At 44.1% G+C, this 16,389-nt stretch overlaps 1 protein-coding gene across 1 annotated transcript in view; it reads right to left on the reverse strand.

Moving 5' to 3' along the window:
* LRRC72 (leucine rich repeat containing 72) overlaps positions 1-16,389 on the reverse strand; it is a 59,342-nt gene that overhangs the window by 16,829 nt on the left and 26,124 nt on the right. The window contains exons 5-6 of the mRNA XM_073629515.1: positions 14,139-14,252; positions 9,087-9,176 (exon numbers count right to left, since the gene is read on the reverse strand). Of these exons, the coding sequence (XP_073485616.1) occupies positions 9,087-9,176; positions 14,139-14,252 (204 nt within the window). The remainder of the gene's footprint in view (positions 1-9,086; positions 9,177-14,138; positions 14,253-16,389) is intronic.

A 16,389-nucleotide genomic window follows, 5' to 3' on the forward strand; every position in this document is an offset into this window, starting at 1 on the left:
CTTCACAACCTCCCTGTTCCTGCTAGCCCTTGGTGGGGTGATTTATGACCTAGTGATAGCTTAGCCTGGTGGTCATTAGGCTTACCCAGCCCATCATCCTTTGCTACTGTAGATGCTCTGGTGAAGATCAAATTGTCACTTAGACTTCACACCTCAGGTGAACCCACCTCACCCATCAGGAGTGAATCTCATCACAGCCAGTCAATGGGCACCTTCCATAAACTGAAATCACTTTTAACTGTATGAGAACCCAAAAGTGAACCTGTGATCTGTCCACGTAGAGCAAAGTAACAGATTCACTTTATTGTGTAAGTGTAAGAGAGCCGTACTCCCCACAGCCCGATCTCAAGGAATAGTAGTAGACAAAAAAAAAAAAGGGAGGTTTGGGACTTTAAATGAGGCTGTTGACTTGTTGAGGTTGAATTGTATGTTGACATATTTTGCACAGGCGTGCGCAATTTTAAAGCATGACATGTTTGGCATCTATTTACTTGGCGTAAGATCATCTTTCATATTTTTCAAAACAATTGGGTTATGTATTGTGTTTTTGTGCATTAAAATTCAAAAAAGTGTATTTTTTTCCTCAAAAATTGCATTTGAAAAACCACTGCACAAATACCGTGTGACATAAAAAAACTCCACCAATGTATTCTATAGGGCCTCTGCTTTAAAAAAAAATATAAAAATGTTTGGGGATTCCAAGTAATTTTCTAGCAAAATCCTGACATATTTTATTGGCATGAAAGGATGTTGGAGTAAATAACAATGGTACAAAACATGTATACAGGTAATTTCATATATATATATACACACGAACACATGGCATGGACATCATAAATGAATAGATATACACATGTCAGCTCAGCAGCAAATGACAATATTATATTATATTTATATATATATATATCCATATATACATATATACACACACACACACGTCATCTTGACAGCACATCGCAATATTGAATCAATTTTGTATAAAACAATAAAGACATAATTGGAGATAGTAAATCTGAATTGAATCCTATTAGTGCATACGGCTACATCCTAAATGCCCGACATGTTTTGTGTGAAAACACTTCCTCAGGGGCGGATGCTCAAGGATATCTACAGAAGAACAGAGTAATTAAAATTGAATGTTACACTAAACAGAGCAGGAAAGGACAGGATTGCCAATCCTGGTTACTTGCATAAAGTAGAGTAGACATGTGCACTGCCTAAAAATGTGTTTGTTTTCGTTTCATTTGTTGTTTTATTTTTGTTCGTTTTTCGGATCATTCGTTATGATCACAATTCGGAAAAAAAAAAAAAAAAAAATTCGGTAATTCGGAAAAAAATACATAAATAAATCAGTAATTCATAAATTCGAAAAAAACAAAACAAAAAAAAAATCGGTAATTTGGAAATTTAAAAAAACAAACAAAAAAAAACAGTAATTCGGAAAAAAATAAATCAGTAATTCGTAAATTAAAAAAAAAAAAATCGGTAATTTGGAAATTAAAAAAAAAAACAAAAAAACGTAATTCAAAAAAAAATGGTAATTTGAAAATTCCAAAACCCAAAAATTCTAAATTCTGAAATACTAACTAACTAATAATAACAACTATTACTAACGATTAAATTATAGGTATTGGAATTTCCTTTCAAATTTGGCTGTTAGTGAACATAACGAATACGAATTTATCCGAGCTTACGAATTATCCGAATGCTGCATCTAAACAAATGGAACAAATGAATAATAATAAAAATTTTTTTCATTATTATAGTAATTTATTATTAATAATTTGTTAAGTTCCATTCGTTTAGATGCGCCATTTGTTATTTTGGATAACTTCGGATAAATTCGTATTCGTTACGTTCACTAACAGCCAAATTTAAAAGGAAATTCCAATACCAATAATTTAATAGCTAGTAATAGTTAAGTTATTATTATTAGTTATTTCAGATTTTCGAATTTTCGGGATTTAGAATTTCCGAATGTTTTTTTTTTTTAATTTACGATTTTTCGAATATTCAAATTTACGAATATCCAGAAAATTTTGTAAATTTGGATATTTCTGAATTAACGAATTTGTTGAAATTAGTTTAAAAAAAAGAATTTAGAATAAAACGAATTGCACATGTCTAAAGTAGAGTACGATGGTATGTAGTATTTGTGGGGCCAGAGAGGTTGTCTGTCATAGGATGTAGCCATATGCACTAATAGGATTCCATTCAGATTTACTATCTCCAATTAGTTATGTCTTTATCATTTTATACAAAATTCATTCAATATTGTGATGTGCTGTCAAGATGACATCTGTGTATATATATGAATTTATACAATTTTATTGTCATGTGCTGCTGAGTTGACATGTGTATATCTATTTATTTATGATGTCTATACCATGTGTGCATGTGTATATATATGAAATTACCTGTATACATGTTTTGTACCATTGTTATTTACTCCAACATCCTTTCATGTCAATAAAATATGTCAACATACAATTCAACCTCAACAAGTCAACAGCCTCATTTAAAGTCCCAAACCTACTTTTTTTTGTCTAATTGAGCCAGGGATGGAGGTTTGAGTAAAATATACAGTGCTTGTAGGTATGGGGGAAGCGTTTGACTCTCTATAGTGGATGGCTGAATGGCCAATAGTAGACATGTGCAACTCGTTTCGTTCCAAATTCGTTTTATTAAGGAATTTAGACAAATCTGTTAATTCGGAAATATCCCAATATTCAAAAATTCGACATTTCGGAAATTCGGAGATCCAAAAACAAGAATGAAAATCTGAAAATTCAAAAGAACAAACATCTGAAAATAAGAACGAAAATCCAAAAATCTGACACGTGCACTGCCGAAAAATTTGTTTGTTCTTGTTTTCGTTTTAATTCGTTGTTTGTTTTTTTTCGGAAATTCAAAAAATTTGAAGAAATTCAGAATTCGGAAATTTGAAAATCCGAAAATAAGAAAGAAAAATCCGAAAATTCGAAATAATAACGAACTAATAATAACTATTAAATTCTAGGTATTTCTTTTCAAATTTGGCTGTTAGTGAACGTAACAAATACGAATTTATCCGAAGTTACGAATTATCCGTAATAATGAATGCCGTATCTAAACTAATGGAACATCACTAATTAATAATAGTAAATAACAAAAATAATTATAATAAAAAGATATTATTATTATTTATTGTTATTTCGTTACGTTCCATTTGTTTAGATGCCATTCCTTATTTCGGATAATTCGTAACTTCGGATAAATTTGCGTTTGTTACGTTTGCTAACAGCCAAATTTGAAAGGAAATTCCAATACCTATAATTTAATAGTTAGTTATTGTTAGTTAGTTATTTCGAATTTTTGGATTTTCGTTCTTTCGAATTTTCGGATTTTCCTTTCTTATTTTCCGATTTTTGAATTCCAAATTTTCGAATTTCTGAATTCCGAAAAAAAAAAAAAAAAAACACAAAAAACTAATTAAATGAAAACAAAAACAAACAAAATATTGGGCAGTGCACATGTGTAGCCAATAGCTGAATCCAAGCAAAATTACATGGGGCAGACAAAGAAGAAAGTGATGTGGGGGGGGGGGGGGCAATTATGTGTAACGTTTACTTTACTAAAACTGGAGCAGACAAAATCTGGAGCCGCTGTGCATAGCAACTAGGGTTGTCCCGATACTAGTATCGGTATCGGGACCGATACCAAGGATTTGTGCGAGTACTTGTATTCGCACAAATGCTCCAAATGCCAGATCCCATACCTGGGAGAGAAAGCGACCCGGCGCAACCGGAAGTCAGAGGGCGGAACAGCGGAAGTGATGCTCCGTGTCCACATCGGCGGTTGGACATCCCGACGCCCATCTTGGTACACCCTGCACTCAGCCACAGTAAGTCAGCAGCGGCCATCTTGTTACACTCAGCCCATATAGTTCAGGCTGGGTGTAACAAGATGGCCACTGCTGCTTTTATGCGGCCGAGTGCAAGAAGTACCAAGATGGGCCGTCGCAGGCAGCCTTTCCTCATGGCATTTCAGTGCCTGCTCATCAGTGCTCATAAATGCCACCTATCAGTGCCCAATGTCCATAAGTGCCGCTCATCAGTGCCAGCCACCTATCAGTGCCAGCCACTTGCCAGTGCCACCTGTCAGTGCCAGCCATCAGTGCTTCTGTCAGTGCCAGCCATCAGTCAGTGCTCATCAGTGCCACCTAATCCTATCAGTGCTCATCAGTGCCACCTAATCCTATCAGTGCTCATCAGTGCTGCATGTCAGTGCCACCTAATCTGTATTGTGCTTTGAAATCTGTCACATGACATAAAAAAAAAAGTATCGGTAATCGGTATCGGCGAGTACTTGAAAAAAAGTATCAGTACTTGTACTCGGTCCTCAAAAAGTGGTATCGGGACAACCCTAATAGCAACCAATCAGCTTTGCCAGTTAGGCTTCGAAAATAAAAGCATAAAGCTGATTGGTTGCCATGCACAGCTGCTCCAGATTCTGGCTGCTCCAGTTTTAATAAATTACTACCAGTTTAATAAATCAAAGCTGACTTCCAGGATGATGTAAAAGACAGACCCGGATGAAAGCAGCTCGGTATTCATTATCTTATATTATTAATGTGTATTTTTTTATATAGCAAACAGTGGAAGTGGCTTAGATACACTTTAGTTACCCTGACAGCTGACCAGCAGACCAGCGCTGTATGTGAGGTCACCAAGGGCCCCGCCCACAGCCTGGAGCGTCAGAGGAAAGAAGAGAACGTCGGCTGCCAGGGGAGTGAGGAATAAAGTATATAATATAATAAAGTGTTACATCCGAATCTCTAACCTGACCTCCATCATCCCTTTTAGTCTTGCTCAGTTGTACAGGCTTCCTCTCTAATGAAATGACTTACCCTGGTTTCACTGCACACCGAGTTTCTCACAGTGTGCATCAGAAGGTGCATCAAGGTCAGAGCCCCCTTCGTTTCCTGGCTGGAGGACGTCCAGCATCATCTAGGTCTTTCCTCCCCAGCCGAACTGTCACTGGTCCGCCCTTTTCACTCATTTGATTTCAGTTCTTTCAATCACTGAGGCTCAACATAACATGTGGGCGTTACCTAGAGTAGTCTGCATGCAATAGACCACTCCGCCAGACTGAGATTCACATAACTTCTCCCAGGGCTGGGGGGTCTCTCGAGGGGAGTACTGAGGCAGAGGGATGTGATGTTTTCATGAAGCTTTGTACAGCTCCCTGCTGACCAGTGGTGGCCCATAATGCAGGTCGCAGGGTCGCCGCCAGCCCCCCCCCCGCCCATATCAATGCGTCCCCCCACTATTCTACATGTGGGGCGCCGGACACATGGATTCCAATGGGTTTTTTTTTTCAAGCACATGATTAGAGCCTGAGGTTCTGATAGGCTTCAAAAAGGGGAGGGCTTGGAGTGCAGAGCACTGCGCCCCCAGCCCACCCAGTTGTGTGACAATATCGAATGAATATTTGCTATTGTCACAATGATTCTTCTCCTCCTGGCCAATCAGGAAGCGGGTCGAGACCCGTTTCCTGATTGGCTAAAAGAAGCGATCCTATTGGCCGAGGAGGAGACGCATGGCCGCCGTGATGCAGGGAAGCCATCGCTTGGAATGGGGGGGGCGGGGTTGTGCGATTTACCCACCGCACCTTTATCAAGCCGGAAGAAATTCTTCTTGGCTTCTTCAGCTTGCCCGCCGATCTCTGCGTCAAAGAGCATAGATTACCTTGTCCCACATTGATGACATGCTGAATGTATCCATTATACAGTGAGGGCATTACTATACTCTGCTTTTATCTTAACCCTTTCATGACTATGCCTATTTTTGAAATTTGGTGATTACAAGTTAAAATAATATATTTATAATTATAAATTGTGTTTTAAAAAAAAAATTTTTTTTGATGACTTTTATTGCTGTCACAAGGAATGTAAACATGACAGTAATAGGTGGTGACAGGTACTCTTTATGGAGGGATGGGGGGTCTAAAAGACCCCCGATCCCTCCTTTGCACTTCAAAGTATTCAGATCGCCGAAAACGGCGATTCTGAATACTGTTTATTTTTTTAAAACCGGCGCCATTGTCAGCTGAGTAAACGGGAAGTGACGTCATGACGTCGCTTCCGCATTTACAATTAGGAGGCTGGAATGAAGCCGCCCACAACTTAGTTCCAGCCCGCCCCCAGCCGCTGGAGGCAGCCGATTGGTCACCGGGCCTCCCGATCGAACGGGAGGCCCGGTAAGAGCGGCGGGAGGGGGGGCTTTTAGCCGCATCGGTTGTTATATTCGGATAGCCGATCGCCGGCTCTAAACAATGGTACTGGGATGATGCCCGCAGCTGCAGGTATAACCCCCGAAAGCCGAGCACGCACATTATTAAACAGCTTACACTTAGATGGCGACGTCCTCTCTCATTTATTCTGATACGCTATATTACCAAAAGTATTGGGACACCTGTCTTTACACGCACATGAACTTTACTGGAATCCCAGTCTTAGTCCGGAGGGTTCAATATTGAGTTGGCCCACCCTTTGCAGCTATAACAGCTTCAACTCTTCTGGGAAGGCCGTCCACAAGGTTTAGGAGTGTGTCTATGGGAATGTTTGACCATTCTTCCAGAAGAGCATTTGTGAGGTCAGGCACTGATGTTGGACGAGAAGGCCTGGCTCGCAGTCTCCACTTGTCAGGGCTGGGCTCAGCCCTTCCTTCTCTGAGCTGGCCGCTCAGCTGTCCGCTAATTGCCAGCTCCCATCTCTCCACAGTTACTCAGCTGTTGATTATATCTTGCTCGTCAGTCCTGCCTACTTAACAACCCAGAGGATCTCTGCCTTCGCCTTGGTCAACATCACAGAGCCTATCTCCTGCATTCCTGTTTAAAGACTTGCTTTGTTGACATCCCTTCGGGCTCCAGATCCTGCTCGCTGTTCCGCTACATTGATCCCTGACTTCTGGCTTGGCTGACTATCCGTTCCGGTTACTGAACTTTGACTATGTTTTGACTACATTTGTTCTTTTTACTTTATTAAACAAGTGTGATTTAACTGTACTTCTGTCTCGGTCTGATTTCATGGTTTCTGACAGGTTGGTTGAGGGTGTACACGTGCTGGCATCTCCTGCGTTCCTGTTAAAGACTTGCTTGGCTGACATCCCTTCTGGCTCCAGATCCTGCTTGCTGTTTTACTACGCTCATCTCCGGCTCCCTGATGTTTGCCTTGTCTAACTATGCGTCCCGGTTACCAAACTTTGGCTATGTTTTGACTATGTTTGTTCTATTTACTTTTATTAATAAACAAGTGTGATTTAACTTTACTTCTGTCTCGGTCTGATTTCATGGTTTCTGACACCGCTCTAATTCATCCCAAAGGTGTTCTATCGGGTTGAGGTCAGGACTCTGTGCAGGCCAGTCAAGTTCCTCCACCTCAAAATCGCTCATCCATGTCTTTATGGACCTTGCCTTGTGCACCGGTCTAAATCATTTGGTGGAGGGTTTATGGTGTGGGGCTGTTTTTTAGGGGTTGGGCTTGGTCCCTTAATTCCAGTAAAGGGAACCCTTAAGGCGTCAGAATACCAAGAGATTTTGGACAATTTCATGCTCCCAACTTGGTGAGAACAGTTTGGGGATGGCCCCTTCCTATTCTAACATGACTGCGCACCAGTGCACAAAGCAAGGTCCATGGATGAGCGAGTTTGGGGTGGAGGAACTAGACTGGCCTGCACAGACCCGATAGAACACCTTTGGGATGAATTAGAGCGGAGACTGTGAGCCAGACCTTCTTGTCCAACATCAGTGCCTGATCTCACAAATGCGCTTCTGTAAGAATGGTCAAACATTCCCATAGACACACTCCTAAACCTTGTGGACGGCCTTCTCAGAAGAGTTGAAGCTGTTATAGCTGCAAAGGGTGGGCCAACTCAATATTGAACCCTACGGACTAATGCCCTGTACACACGATAGGATTTTCCGAAGGAAAATGTGCGATGGGAGCTTGTTGTTGGAAATTCCGACCGTGTGTAGGCTCCATCGGACATTTTCCATTGGAATTTCCGACACACAAAATTTGAGATCTGGATCTCAAATTTTCTGACAACAAAATCCGTTCGCGCAAATTCCGATCGTGTGTACACAATTCCGACGCACAAAGTTCCACGCATGCTCGGAATCAAGCAGAAGAGCCGCACTGGCTATTGAACTTCATTTTTCTCGGCTCGTCGTACGTCTTGTACATCACCGCGTTCTTAACTTTAGGGAATTTCCAACAAGACTTGTGTGACCGTGTGTATGCAAGACAAGTTTGAGCCAACATCCGTCGGGAAAAAAAAAAAAAACATGGATTTTGTTGTCGGAAAAACCTGTCATGTGTACGCGGCATAAGACTGGGATGCCATTAAAGTTCATGTGCATGTAAAGGCAGGCGTCCCAATACTTTTGGTAATATAGTGTGTGTTTAATAGGTATATTCAAAACCTGGTCCAGGAGAAAAGCAACCATTTCCAGCAGAGTTTTTTTGGATTGTTTTTTGAACTCCTTTCAGTTTCCTATTTAGCTTTACCCTAATTTGGGGGTCCGGCGGCGCCATAGTCGCAGTCATTTTTGTTTTATACGCTCTCTGCATGAAGATGCGTGTGGCCAGCTTTACCTCTTTTTAATTTTCAGAAAATAAATTCGCAGCTACTTTATTTCCTGTCTCTGCACAAAAATAACAGATTTCCCCGGCTGTGTTATATCGCAGAGCCCGGAGTATTGGTAGGTGTCGTGCGGAGAGCCTGCGCTCGCGTAACGCCAACAGACAGATGTAAATTCCCTGACACACGAGCCTAAACAACACAAAGCAGCTCCGGGGGCTCAACAGGATTTTCAGCAGTCTCGTTTTTACAAATCCAACTTAATTTGTGGACTGGTCTGTGTCACCGACTTCATAAAGTTACAGCAAGGCCAAAACATTTGAACTGCGGGGAGGGAAAATCTGTTTCGGTTTAGAACGCATGTGGGGATTTTTTTTTATCGTGTGGCAGATTTCCATCCAGCAAGAAAGAAGCTTTTGTTATAACGGCGGGATTAAATGCAGGAGTCGCGGCCGCACTTACGTTGCCGATCGAGGAGCTCGACTGACGGAAGGTGCTGGACGACGTAAGCCCGATAGCCTGAGTCTTGCTGTAGAGGGTTGTGAAATAAGTCTGCAAGGCAAAAAAAAGGCAAAAGTGATTAAACCGTGAACTAAAAGCAGATAGAAAAGTCCCAAATAATGCAGCCCTGTATCCATTTAGGCCTTGTTTACACTGGCTTCAAAATGTGGCATTGGACACGCTTCTTTAACCACTTCAGTACCGGGCACTTCCACCCCCTTCCTGCCCAGGCCATGTTCCAGCTTTCAGTGCTGTTGCAAATTGAATGACAATTGCGCGTTCATGCTTTCTTTTGGTGGTATTTATTTACCACGGGGTTTTTTATTTTTTGCTAAACAAATAAAAAAAGACCGAACATTTAGAAAAAAAAAAAAGTTTTTCTTTGTTTCTGTTATAAAATTTTGTAAATACGTTTTCTCCTTCACTGATGTGCGCTGATGAGGCTGCACTGATGGGGTGGCACTGACAGGCATGGATGAGGCGGCACTGATGAGGTGAGGCTGCACTGATGGGCACTCATGAGGTGGCACTGACTGGCACTGATGAGGCTGCACTGACAGGCACTGATGGAGCGGCACTGAGGGGCACTGATGGGGCAGCACTGACAGGCACTGATGGGGCGGCACTGACGGTCACTGATGAGGCTGCACTGACGGGCACTGATGAGGCGGCACTGACGGGCACTAACGGGGCGGCACTGATGGGGCGGCACTGATGAGGTGAGGCTGCACTGATGGGCACTCATGAGGTGGCACTGACTAAAATGTTGTAAATACGTTTTCTTCTTCACTGATGAGGCTGCACTGATGGGGTGGGACTGATGGGCACTGATGAGGTGGCACTGATGAGGTAAGGCTGCACTGACGGTCACTGATGAGGTGGCACTGATGAGGCTGCACTGACAGGCACTGATGGCGTGGTACTGACAGGCACTGATGGCGTGGCACTAATGAGGCGGCACTGACGGACACTGATGAAGCTGCACTGAAGGACACTGATGAGGCTGCACTGATGAGGCGGCACTGACCGACGTGGCACTAATGGGCACTGATGAGGCGACACTCACGGGCACTGATGAGGCGGCACTGATGAGGAGGCACTAATATGCAGCACTGATGGGCATTGATAGCTGGTGTACCGTCAGATTAGGCGACCCGTCAAATGTTGTAAAGGAAGTGGCGTTCCATCTTGGTACACCCCGCACTCAGCCGCAGTAAGCCTACAGTCTGAAGCTGCCAAGCAGACACCTTCTTACACCCACCGAAATCTTGCATTTCACACTTATTTTTACCACTAAACTGAGCTTATATCATGAAATACAGTGTTTAGAAGTCCGTGACACTGTTTTGATGTTGAATTTTAAAAGCATCGTCAAGCCTGCTGATCTCACACGTTTGCTAATCTGACAGAACACAGCTGCTTTTAAAATTCAACATCAAAACAGTGTCACGGACTTCTAAATACTCTATTTCATGATATAAAGCTCAGTTTAGTGGTAAAAATAAGTGTGAAATGCAAGATTTTGGTGGGTGTAAAAAGATGTCCAGTTGGCAACTTCAGACTGTAGGCTTACTGTGGCTGAGTGCGGGGTGCACCAAGATGGCCGTGATGGAACGTCACTTCCGTTACAACTTTTGACGGGTCGCCTAATCTGACGGAACACCGGCACTGATGGACAGCCTTTATAGGCACTGATAGGCACTCTCATCATTGATGAGAAGGCACTGACAGGCATCACTAATGACCATTGATTGGCATCACTGGTGGGCACCACTGATGGAGCTGAACTGATAATCACTGCACTGATTATCAATGCAGATCCCCCTTGTCAGGAGAGCCAGTGCTGATAACCGGCACTTCCTAGTTACACTGTGATTGGACACAGCTGATCACATGGTAAAGAGCCTACGTCATAAGCTCGTTAATATGATCTGAAATGCGGTGTTTTGTAGCGTCACACCGTACTACCGATCGCTGTGCTGCGTGGGGCGGGCATGAGTGGCTTGTTCTGAAGGACATCATATGACGTCCATTCAGAATGGGAGGGCCACCAGTCATCATTTTGCTATAGGTTGGGTGGGTAGGTGTTAGAGCACTCTGAATGTCAATCAAAGCTCCTGTCACTAAATAAAACATCTACCTTCCAGTCCTGTTCACACGTTGTGTTTGCTTTGCTTCAAAAATCATACCCCACGTCACTTTCTTGGTGCTTTAAAGCATCTCCAAAGTCTCCATAGAAGTCTATGACCATGCTCGCTAACAGCACCTGAAGCTTCCGAGAGGCTTTTACTCGGCTTTAGTTTTGTTTTGGAGGTACAGTATTTCAGGTATGAGATATCCCAGGATGCACTGGGAAACCAACAAGTGATTCAGAAAGACGTCATCAGCAGTCACCTATGGTTCATGTGTATATATTCTATATATATTGTAGTGTCTGGTGCAGACATTACATCAGGTGTGCAGCGCGGAGCAGCAAGAAGGTGAGCAGGGTCAGGACTGGAGCAACTAGCAGACGACACACATGGTGTGCAACACGGGACCCCTATAGCAGAAGGTGAATTGGAGAGTGAGGACTGAGCAGCAAAGGATCAGCAGAGCTGGGGGACCAGAGCAGGAGAAACTAGCAGATTTTACATGATGAGATTTTTACATGCTGTGCAGCATGGGAGCAATATAGCAGGAGGTGAGCGGGGACCAGAGAGAGAGGAAGATCAGCAAACCAGAGGTTCAGCAGAGCTGGGGGTTACTACTAAGCAGGTGATCAGCAAAACTGGGGGTTACTACTGAGTGGGGTATCAGCAGAGCTGGAGGTTACGACTTAGCGAGGGATCGGCAGAGCTGGGGGTTACGACTGAGTAGGGGGATCAGCAGAGCTGAGGGTTACTGAATAGGGGATCAGCAGGGCTGGGGGTTACTGAATAGGGGATCAGCAGGGCTGGGGGTTACTACTGAGTGGGGGATCAGCAGAGCTAGAGGTTACTACTAAAGGCAGAAATGACACTTAGTACTCTTGATTGAGACAAGCAGACACTATAGAGGGATATACTTTGTTCATATTTCATGGTTTAAAACCACTTTAGGAGCCTTTACAATTTATCAGTTATAATTAATACTATCATTTTGACATTCATGACAATACCTCACGTGTGCTGTAAATTATGTTTCCATACATGTGCTCACCCTACGCTGTGCTTTTTTATATGGCATGATGAGGGTGCTTTAAAAAAAAAAAAAAAAACATATATACTTTTTGAATTTTTTAAATAATTGCTATCACAAGGGGGCTAACAAGTCCCCTATGTGATAGTATGGGAAGGAGACAGGTACTCTTTATGAAGACATTGGGGATCTATTAGACCCCCAGTGTTTCCCCTTCCCCCTAATGCAGCTCTTCTAGCACAGATAATGTTCAGAAAATCAGAAATAGATGATCCCATATTTCTCCCATGAAAGAATAGACTGTCACAAGATAAGGCTCAGTTCACATACACTATATTACCAAAAGTATTGGGACGCCTGCCTTTACACACACATGAACTTTAATGTCATCCCAGTCTTAGTCCGTAGGGTTCAATATTGAGTTGGCCCACCCTTTGCAGCTATAACAGCTTCAACTCTTCTGGGAAGGCCGTCCACAAGGTTTAGGAGTGTGTCTATGGGAATGTTTGACCATTCTTCCAGAAGAGCATTTGTGAGGTCAGGCACTGATGTTGGACCAGAAGGCCTGGCTCACAGTCTCCACTCTAATTCATCCCAAAGGTGTTCTATGGGGTTGAGGTCAGGACTCTGGGCAGGCCAGTCAAGTTCCCCCACCCCAACTCTCTCATCCATGTCTTTATGGACCTTACTTTGTGCACTGGTCCGCATCATTTGGTGGAGAGGGGATTATGGTGTGGGGTTGTTTTTCAGGGGTTGGTCTGGGCCCCTTAGTTCCTGTGAAGGGAACTCTTAAGGTGTCAGCAAACCAAGACATTTTGGACAATTTCATGCTCCCAACTGTGTGGGAACAGTTTGGGGATGGCCCCTTCCTGTACTAACATGACTGAGCACCAGTGCACAAAGCAAGGTCCATCAGTGCCCATCACTGCCACCCATCAGTACCACCTATTAGTGCCCTTCATGGCCACCTATCAATGCCCTTCATTGCTGCCCATCAGTGCCAGCTATCAGTACCACCTATTAGTGCCCTTCATGGCCACCTATCAATGCCCTTCATTGCTGCCCATCAGTGCCAGCTATCAGTACCACCTATTAGTGCCCTTCATGGCCACCTATCAATGCCCTTCAGTGCCGCCCATCAGTGCCACCTCTCAGTGGCCACCAATGCCACCTATCAGTGCCCACCAGTGCCACCTCATCAGTGCCCAGTAGTGCCACCCATTAGTGCTTATCAGTGCCCATCAATGCAGGCTATCGGTGCCCATCAGTGCAGCCTCATCAGCATACATCAATAAAGGAGAAAAATGACCTGTTTGCAAAATTTATTAACAACATATGAAACGGTTTTGTATTTTTTTTTTTTTTTAATTCGGTCTTTTTTAACAAAAAATAAAAAACCCAGAGGTGATCAAATACCACCAAAAGAAAGCTCTATTTGTGGGGAAAAAATAATAAAAATGTAATTTGTGTACAGTGTTGTATGACCGCGTGACGGCGCTAAAAGCTGAAAATTGGTCTGGGCAGGAGGGGGGGTTTTGGTGCCCAGTAAGCAAGTGGTTAATGTACCTGTGTGAGAAGTATTCTCTGGAAGCTGCCATTTTCTCATTCCCAGGCTGCACGACAGGTTCTGGACAGGTATCCTGACACTCTACCGGGTAGGATGTCGTGGCTCCAGAACTATGGCAGCTTCCGTCTGATGCTTCTCTCACAGGGATTTCCATCCTGTAGTGACTGACAGCTGTCAGGGATCCTGGACACGGAGGGAGCCTGGAGTGTGGGGTGATAGTTCAGAACTATTATTAAGCTTGATTTATTGTGAGAGGGAGCTGTCTGGTTGATGCGTTTAGTGATTACTTAGGACTCGGAGGTTGGTCATCCGTTTCAGTTCTTGTACAGAGGCCTGCAGCTGGGTCAGGCGGTTATCATTCAGCATCAGCGTGTGCAACGAGGATAAATGCTTCAGAGAACCTGGAGATAAATAAAAAGGGACAAGTCACATCTCCGAATGAAGAGAGTCTGCTGGCTGCCAAGGAGAGGATCACAGGAAATGAATACATGGAGCAACTGGGGGCAGGAGAATGATGTCAACATAGGCCGGAGCCACGGACATCACATAAAGGGTTTCCACCTTATCCCTTTAAAACCGAAAACATAATAGTTACACAGGTTCTGAAGCTAATTTAATGCAGATAAGGCACAAAGAGAATTTAATTACCACCGTAATCAGCCACAGAACCTGTCATTGTAAAGGATTGTAAGTGATTGTAAAGTTTTTTTTTTAAAATAACATACATATCATACTTACCTCCACTGTGTAGTTCGTTTTGCACAGAGTGGCCCCGAACATCCTCTTCTGGGGCCCCCCCGTGGCTCTCACGCCTCTTCCCTGCATCAGATAACCCCCTAGGAGAAGCGCTCTCCCGGGGGGGGGGGGGGTTACCTTGCGGGCGCGCTCCCGAGTCCAGCATTTGTGCCCATAGACACGAATTCTGGACTCGGCCACATCCCCGGGTCATTGGATTTGATTGACAGCAGTGGGAGCCAATGGCTGTACCGCTATCAATCTATCCAATCAAGAGCCGAGAACTCCGGGCAGAGAGAAGGACAGCGCGTCCCCGCCGAGGAGATGAAGGGACTCAGGTAAGTAAAACGAGGGGGGGGGGGACTGGTGACTGCCAGGTGTTTTTTCACCTTAATGCATAGGATGCGTTAAGGTGAAAAAACACGACCTCTACAACCCCTTTAATATGTGTTCGGGTTTAAAGGGATGAGGTGGCAACCCTAATGACATACCTGCAGCTACTATATTAACATGGCTACAGCTTTTACTTTCCTCCCCACAATGCTCTTTTGCTGGAAAAACTGCAGGTACAGTAGGCATACAGCAGGTGCACAAAATAAAGAAAATCCCACATGATAAAAGGAATTTAACCCCTTTCACACCTAAGTATAAAATAAATGTTAATGCCTAAGTACAATTTTGCAACTTTGACATGTGTTAGTAAAACCGTACATATCGTCACAAGTACTTTGTGCATCCAGGTGGATTATTCCGATAAACTATCCCCTACACCCCACAACCACCGGGCCAGGGATGTGGGGAAGAGGCCCTTGTCTTCACCAAAATGGGGACAAGGTGCTTTGCTGGGGGGGGGGATAACCTCCCCATATTGAGGGAATGTAGCCTGGTATAGTTAGGGAGGGGGGGGCATTCCTTTCCTGGCCTGCAAGCTCAGATAAGGTTCGGTCTGGTATGGATTTTGGGGGGACCCTACGCATTATTATTGTTTGGGTGTGGAGTCCTCCTTAAAATCCATACTAGACTCGAAGGGCCTGGTATGGATTGCAGGGAGATCCCCATTCCAGCTGTTTTGTTTACATTCTGCTGTCAGCAGGGAATCTCCCACTGACAGCAGGGATGACTCATCGTTGTTAGGACACCGGCGGGTACCGGCTCCTTAACAACCGATGACTCATCCCTGCTTTCAGCTAGCAGGGATGAGTTATTGGTTGTTAAAAAGCCGGCACCTGCTTCCAGATTCCGATAAACTATCCCCTGCACCCCACAACCACCGGGCCAGGGATGTGGGGAAGGGGCCCTTGTCTTCATCAAATTGGGGACAAGGTGCTTTTCTGGGGGGGGGATCACCTCCCCATATTGGGCATGTAGCCTGGTATAGTTAGGGAGGGGGGGCATTTACTCGCCCCCTTCCTTTCCTGGCCTGCAAGCTCGGATAAGGTTCGGTCTGGTATGGATTTTGGGGGGACCCTACGCATTATTATTGTTTGGGTGTGGAGTCCCCCTTAAAGTCCATACCAGACTCGAAAGGCCTAGTATGGATTGCAGGGAGATCCCCATACCAGCTGTTTTGTTTACATTCTGTTGTCAGCAGGGAATCTCCCACTGACAGCAGGGTTGACTCATCATTGTTAGGACGCTGGCGGGTATGGGCTCCTTAACAACCGATGACTCATCCCTGCTGCTCACAACGGAGCTGAGTCACTGGTTGTTAGGACGCCGGCCTGTCCTGGCTCCAAACAACCAGCACAAATTGCACACAAAATTGCATAAAAAAGAAAAGACGACATGTAGATGCGCTTTTGA

The sequence above is a fragment of the Aquarana catesbeiana genome, linkage group LG05, assembly GCF_042186555.1.
Source record: "Aquarana catesbeiana isolate 2022-GZ linkage group LG05, ASM4218655v1, whole genome shotgun sequence".
In the NCBI taxonomy this organism is placed as follows: Eukaryota; Metazoa; Chordata; class Amphibia; order Anura; family Ranidae; genus Aquarana; species Aquarana catesbeiana.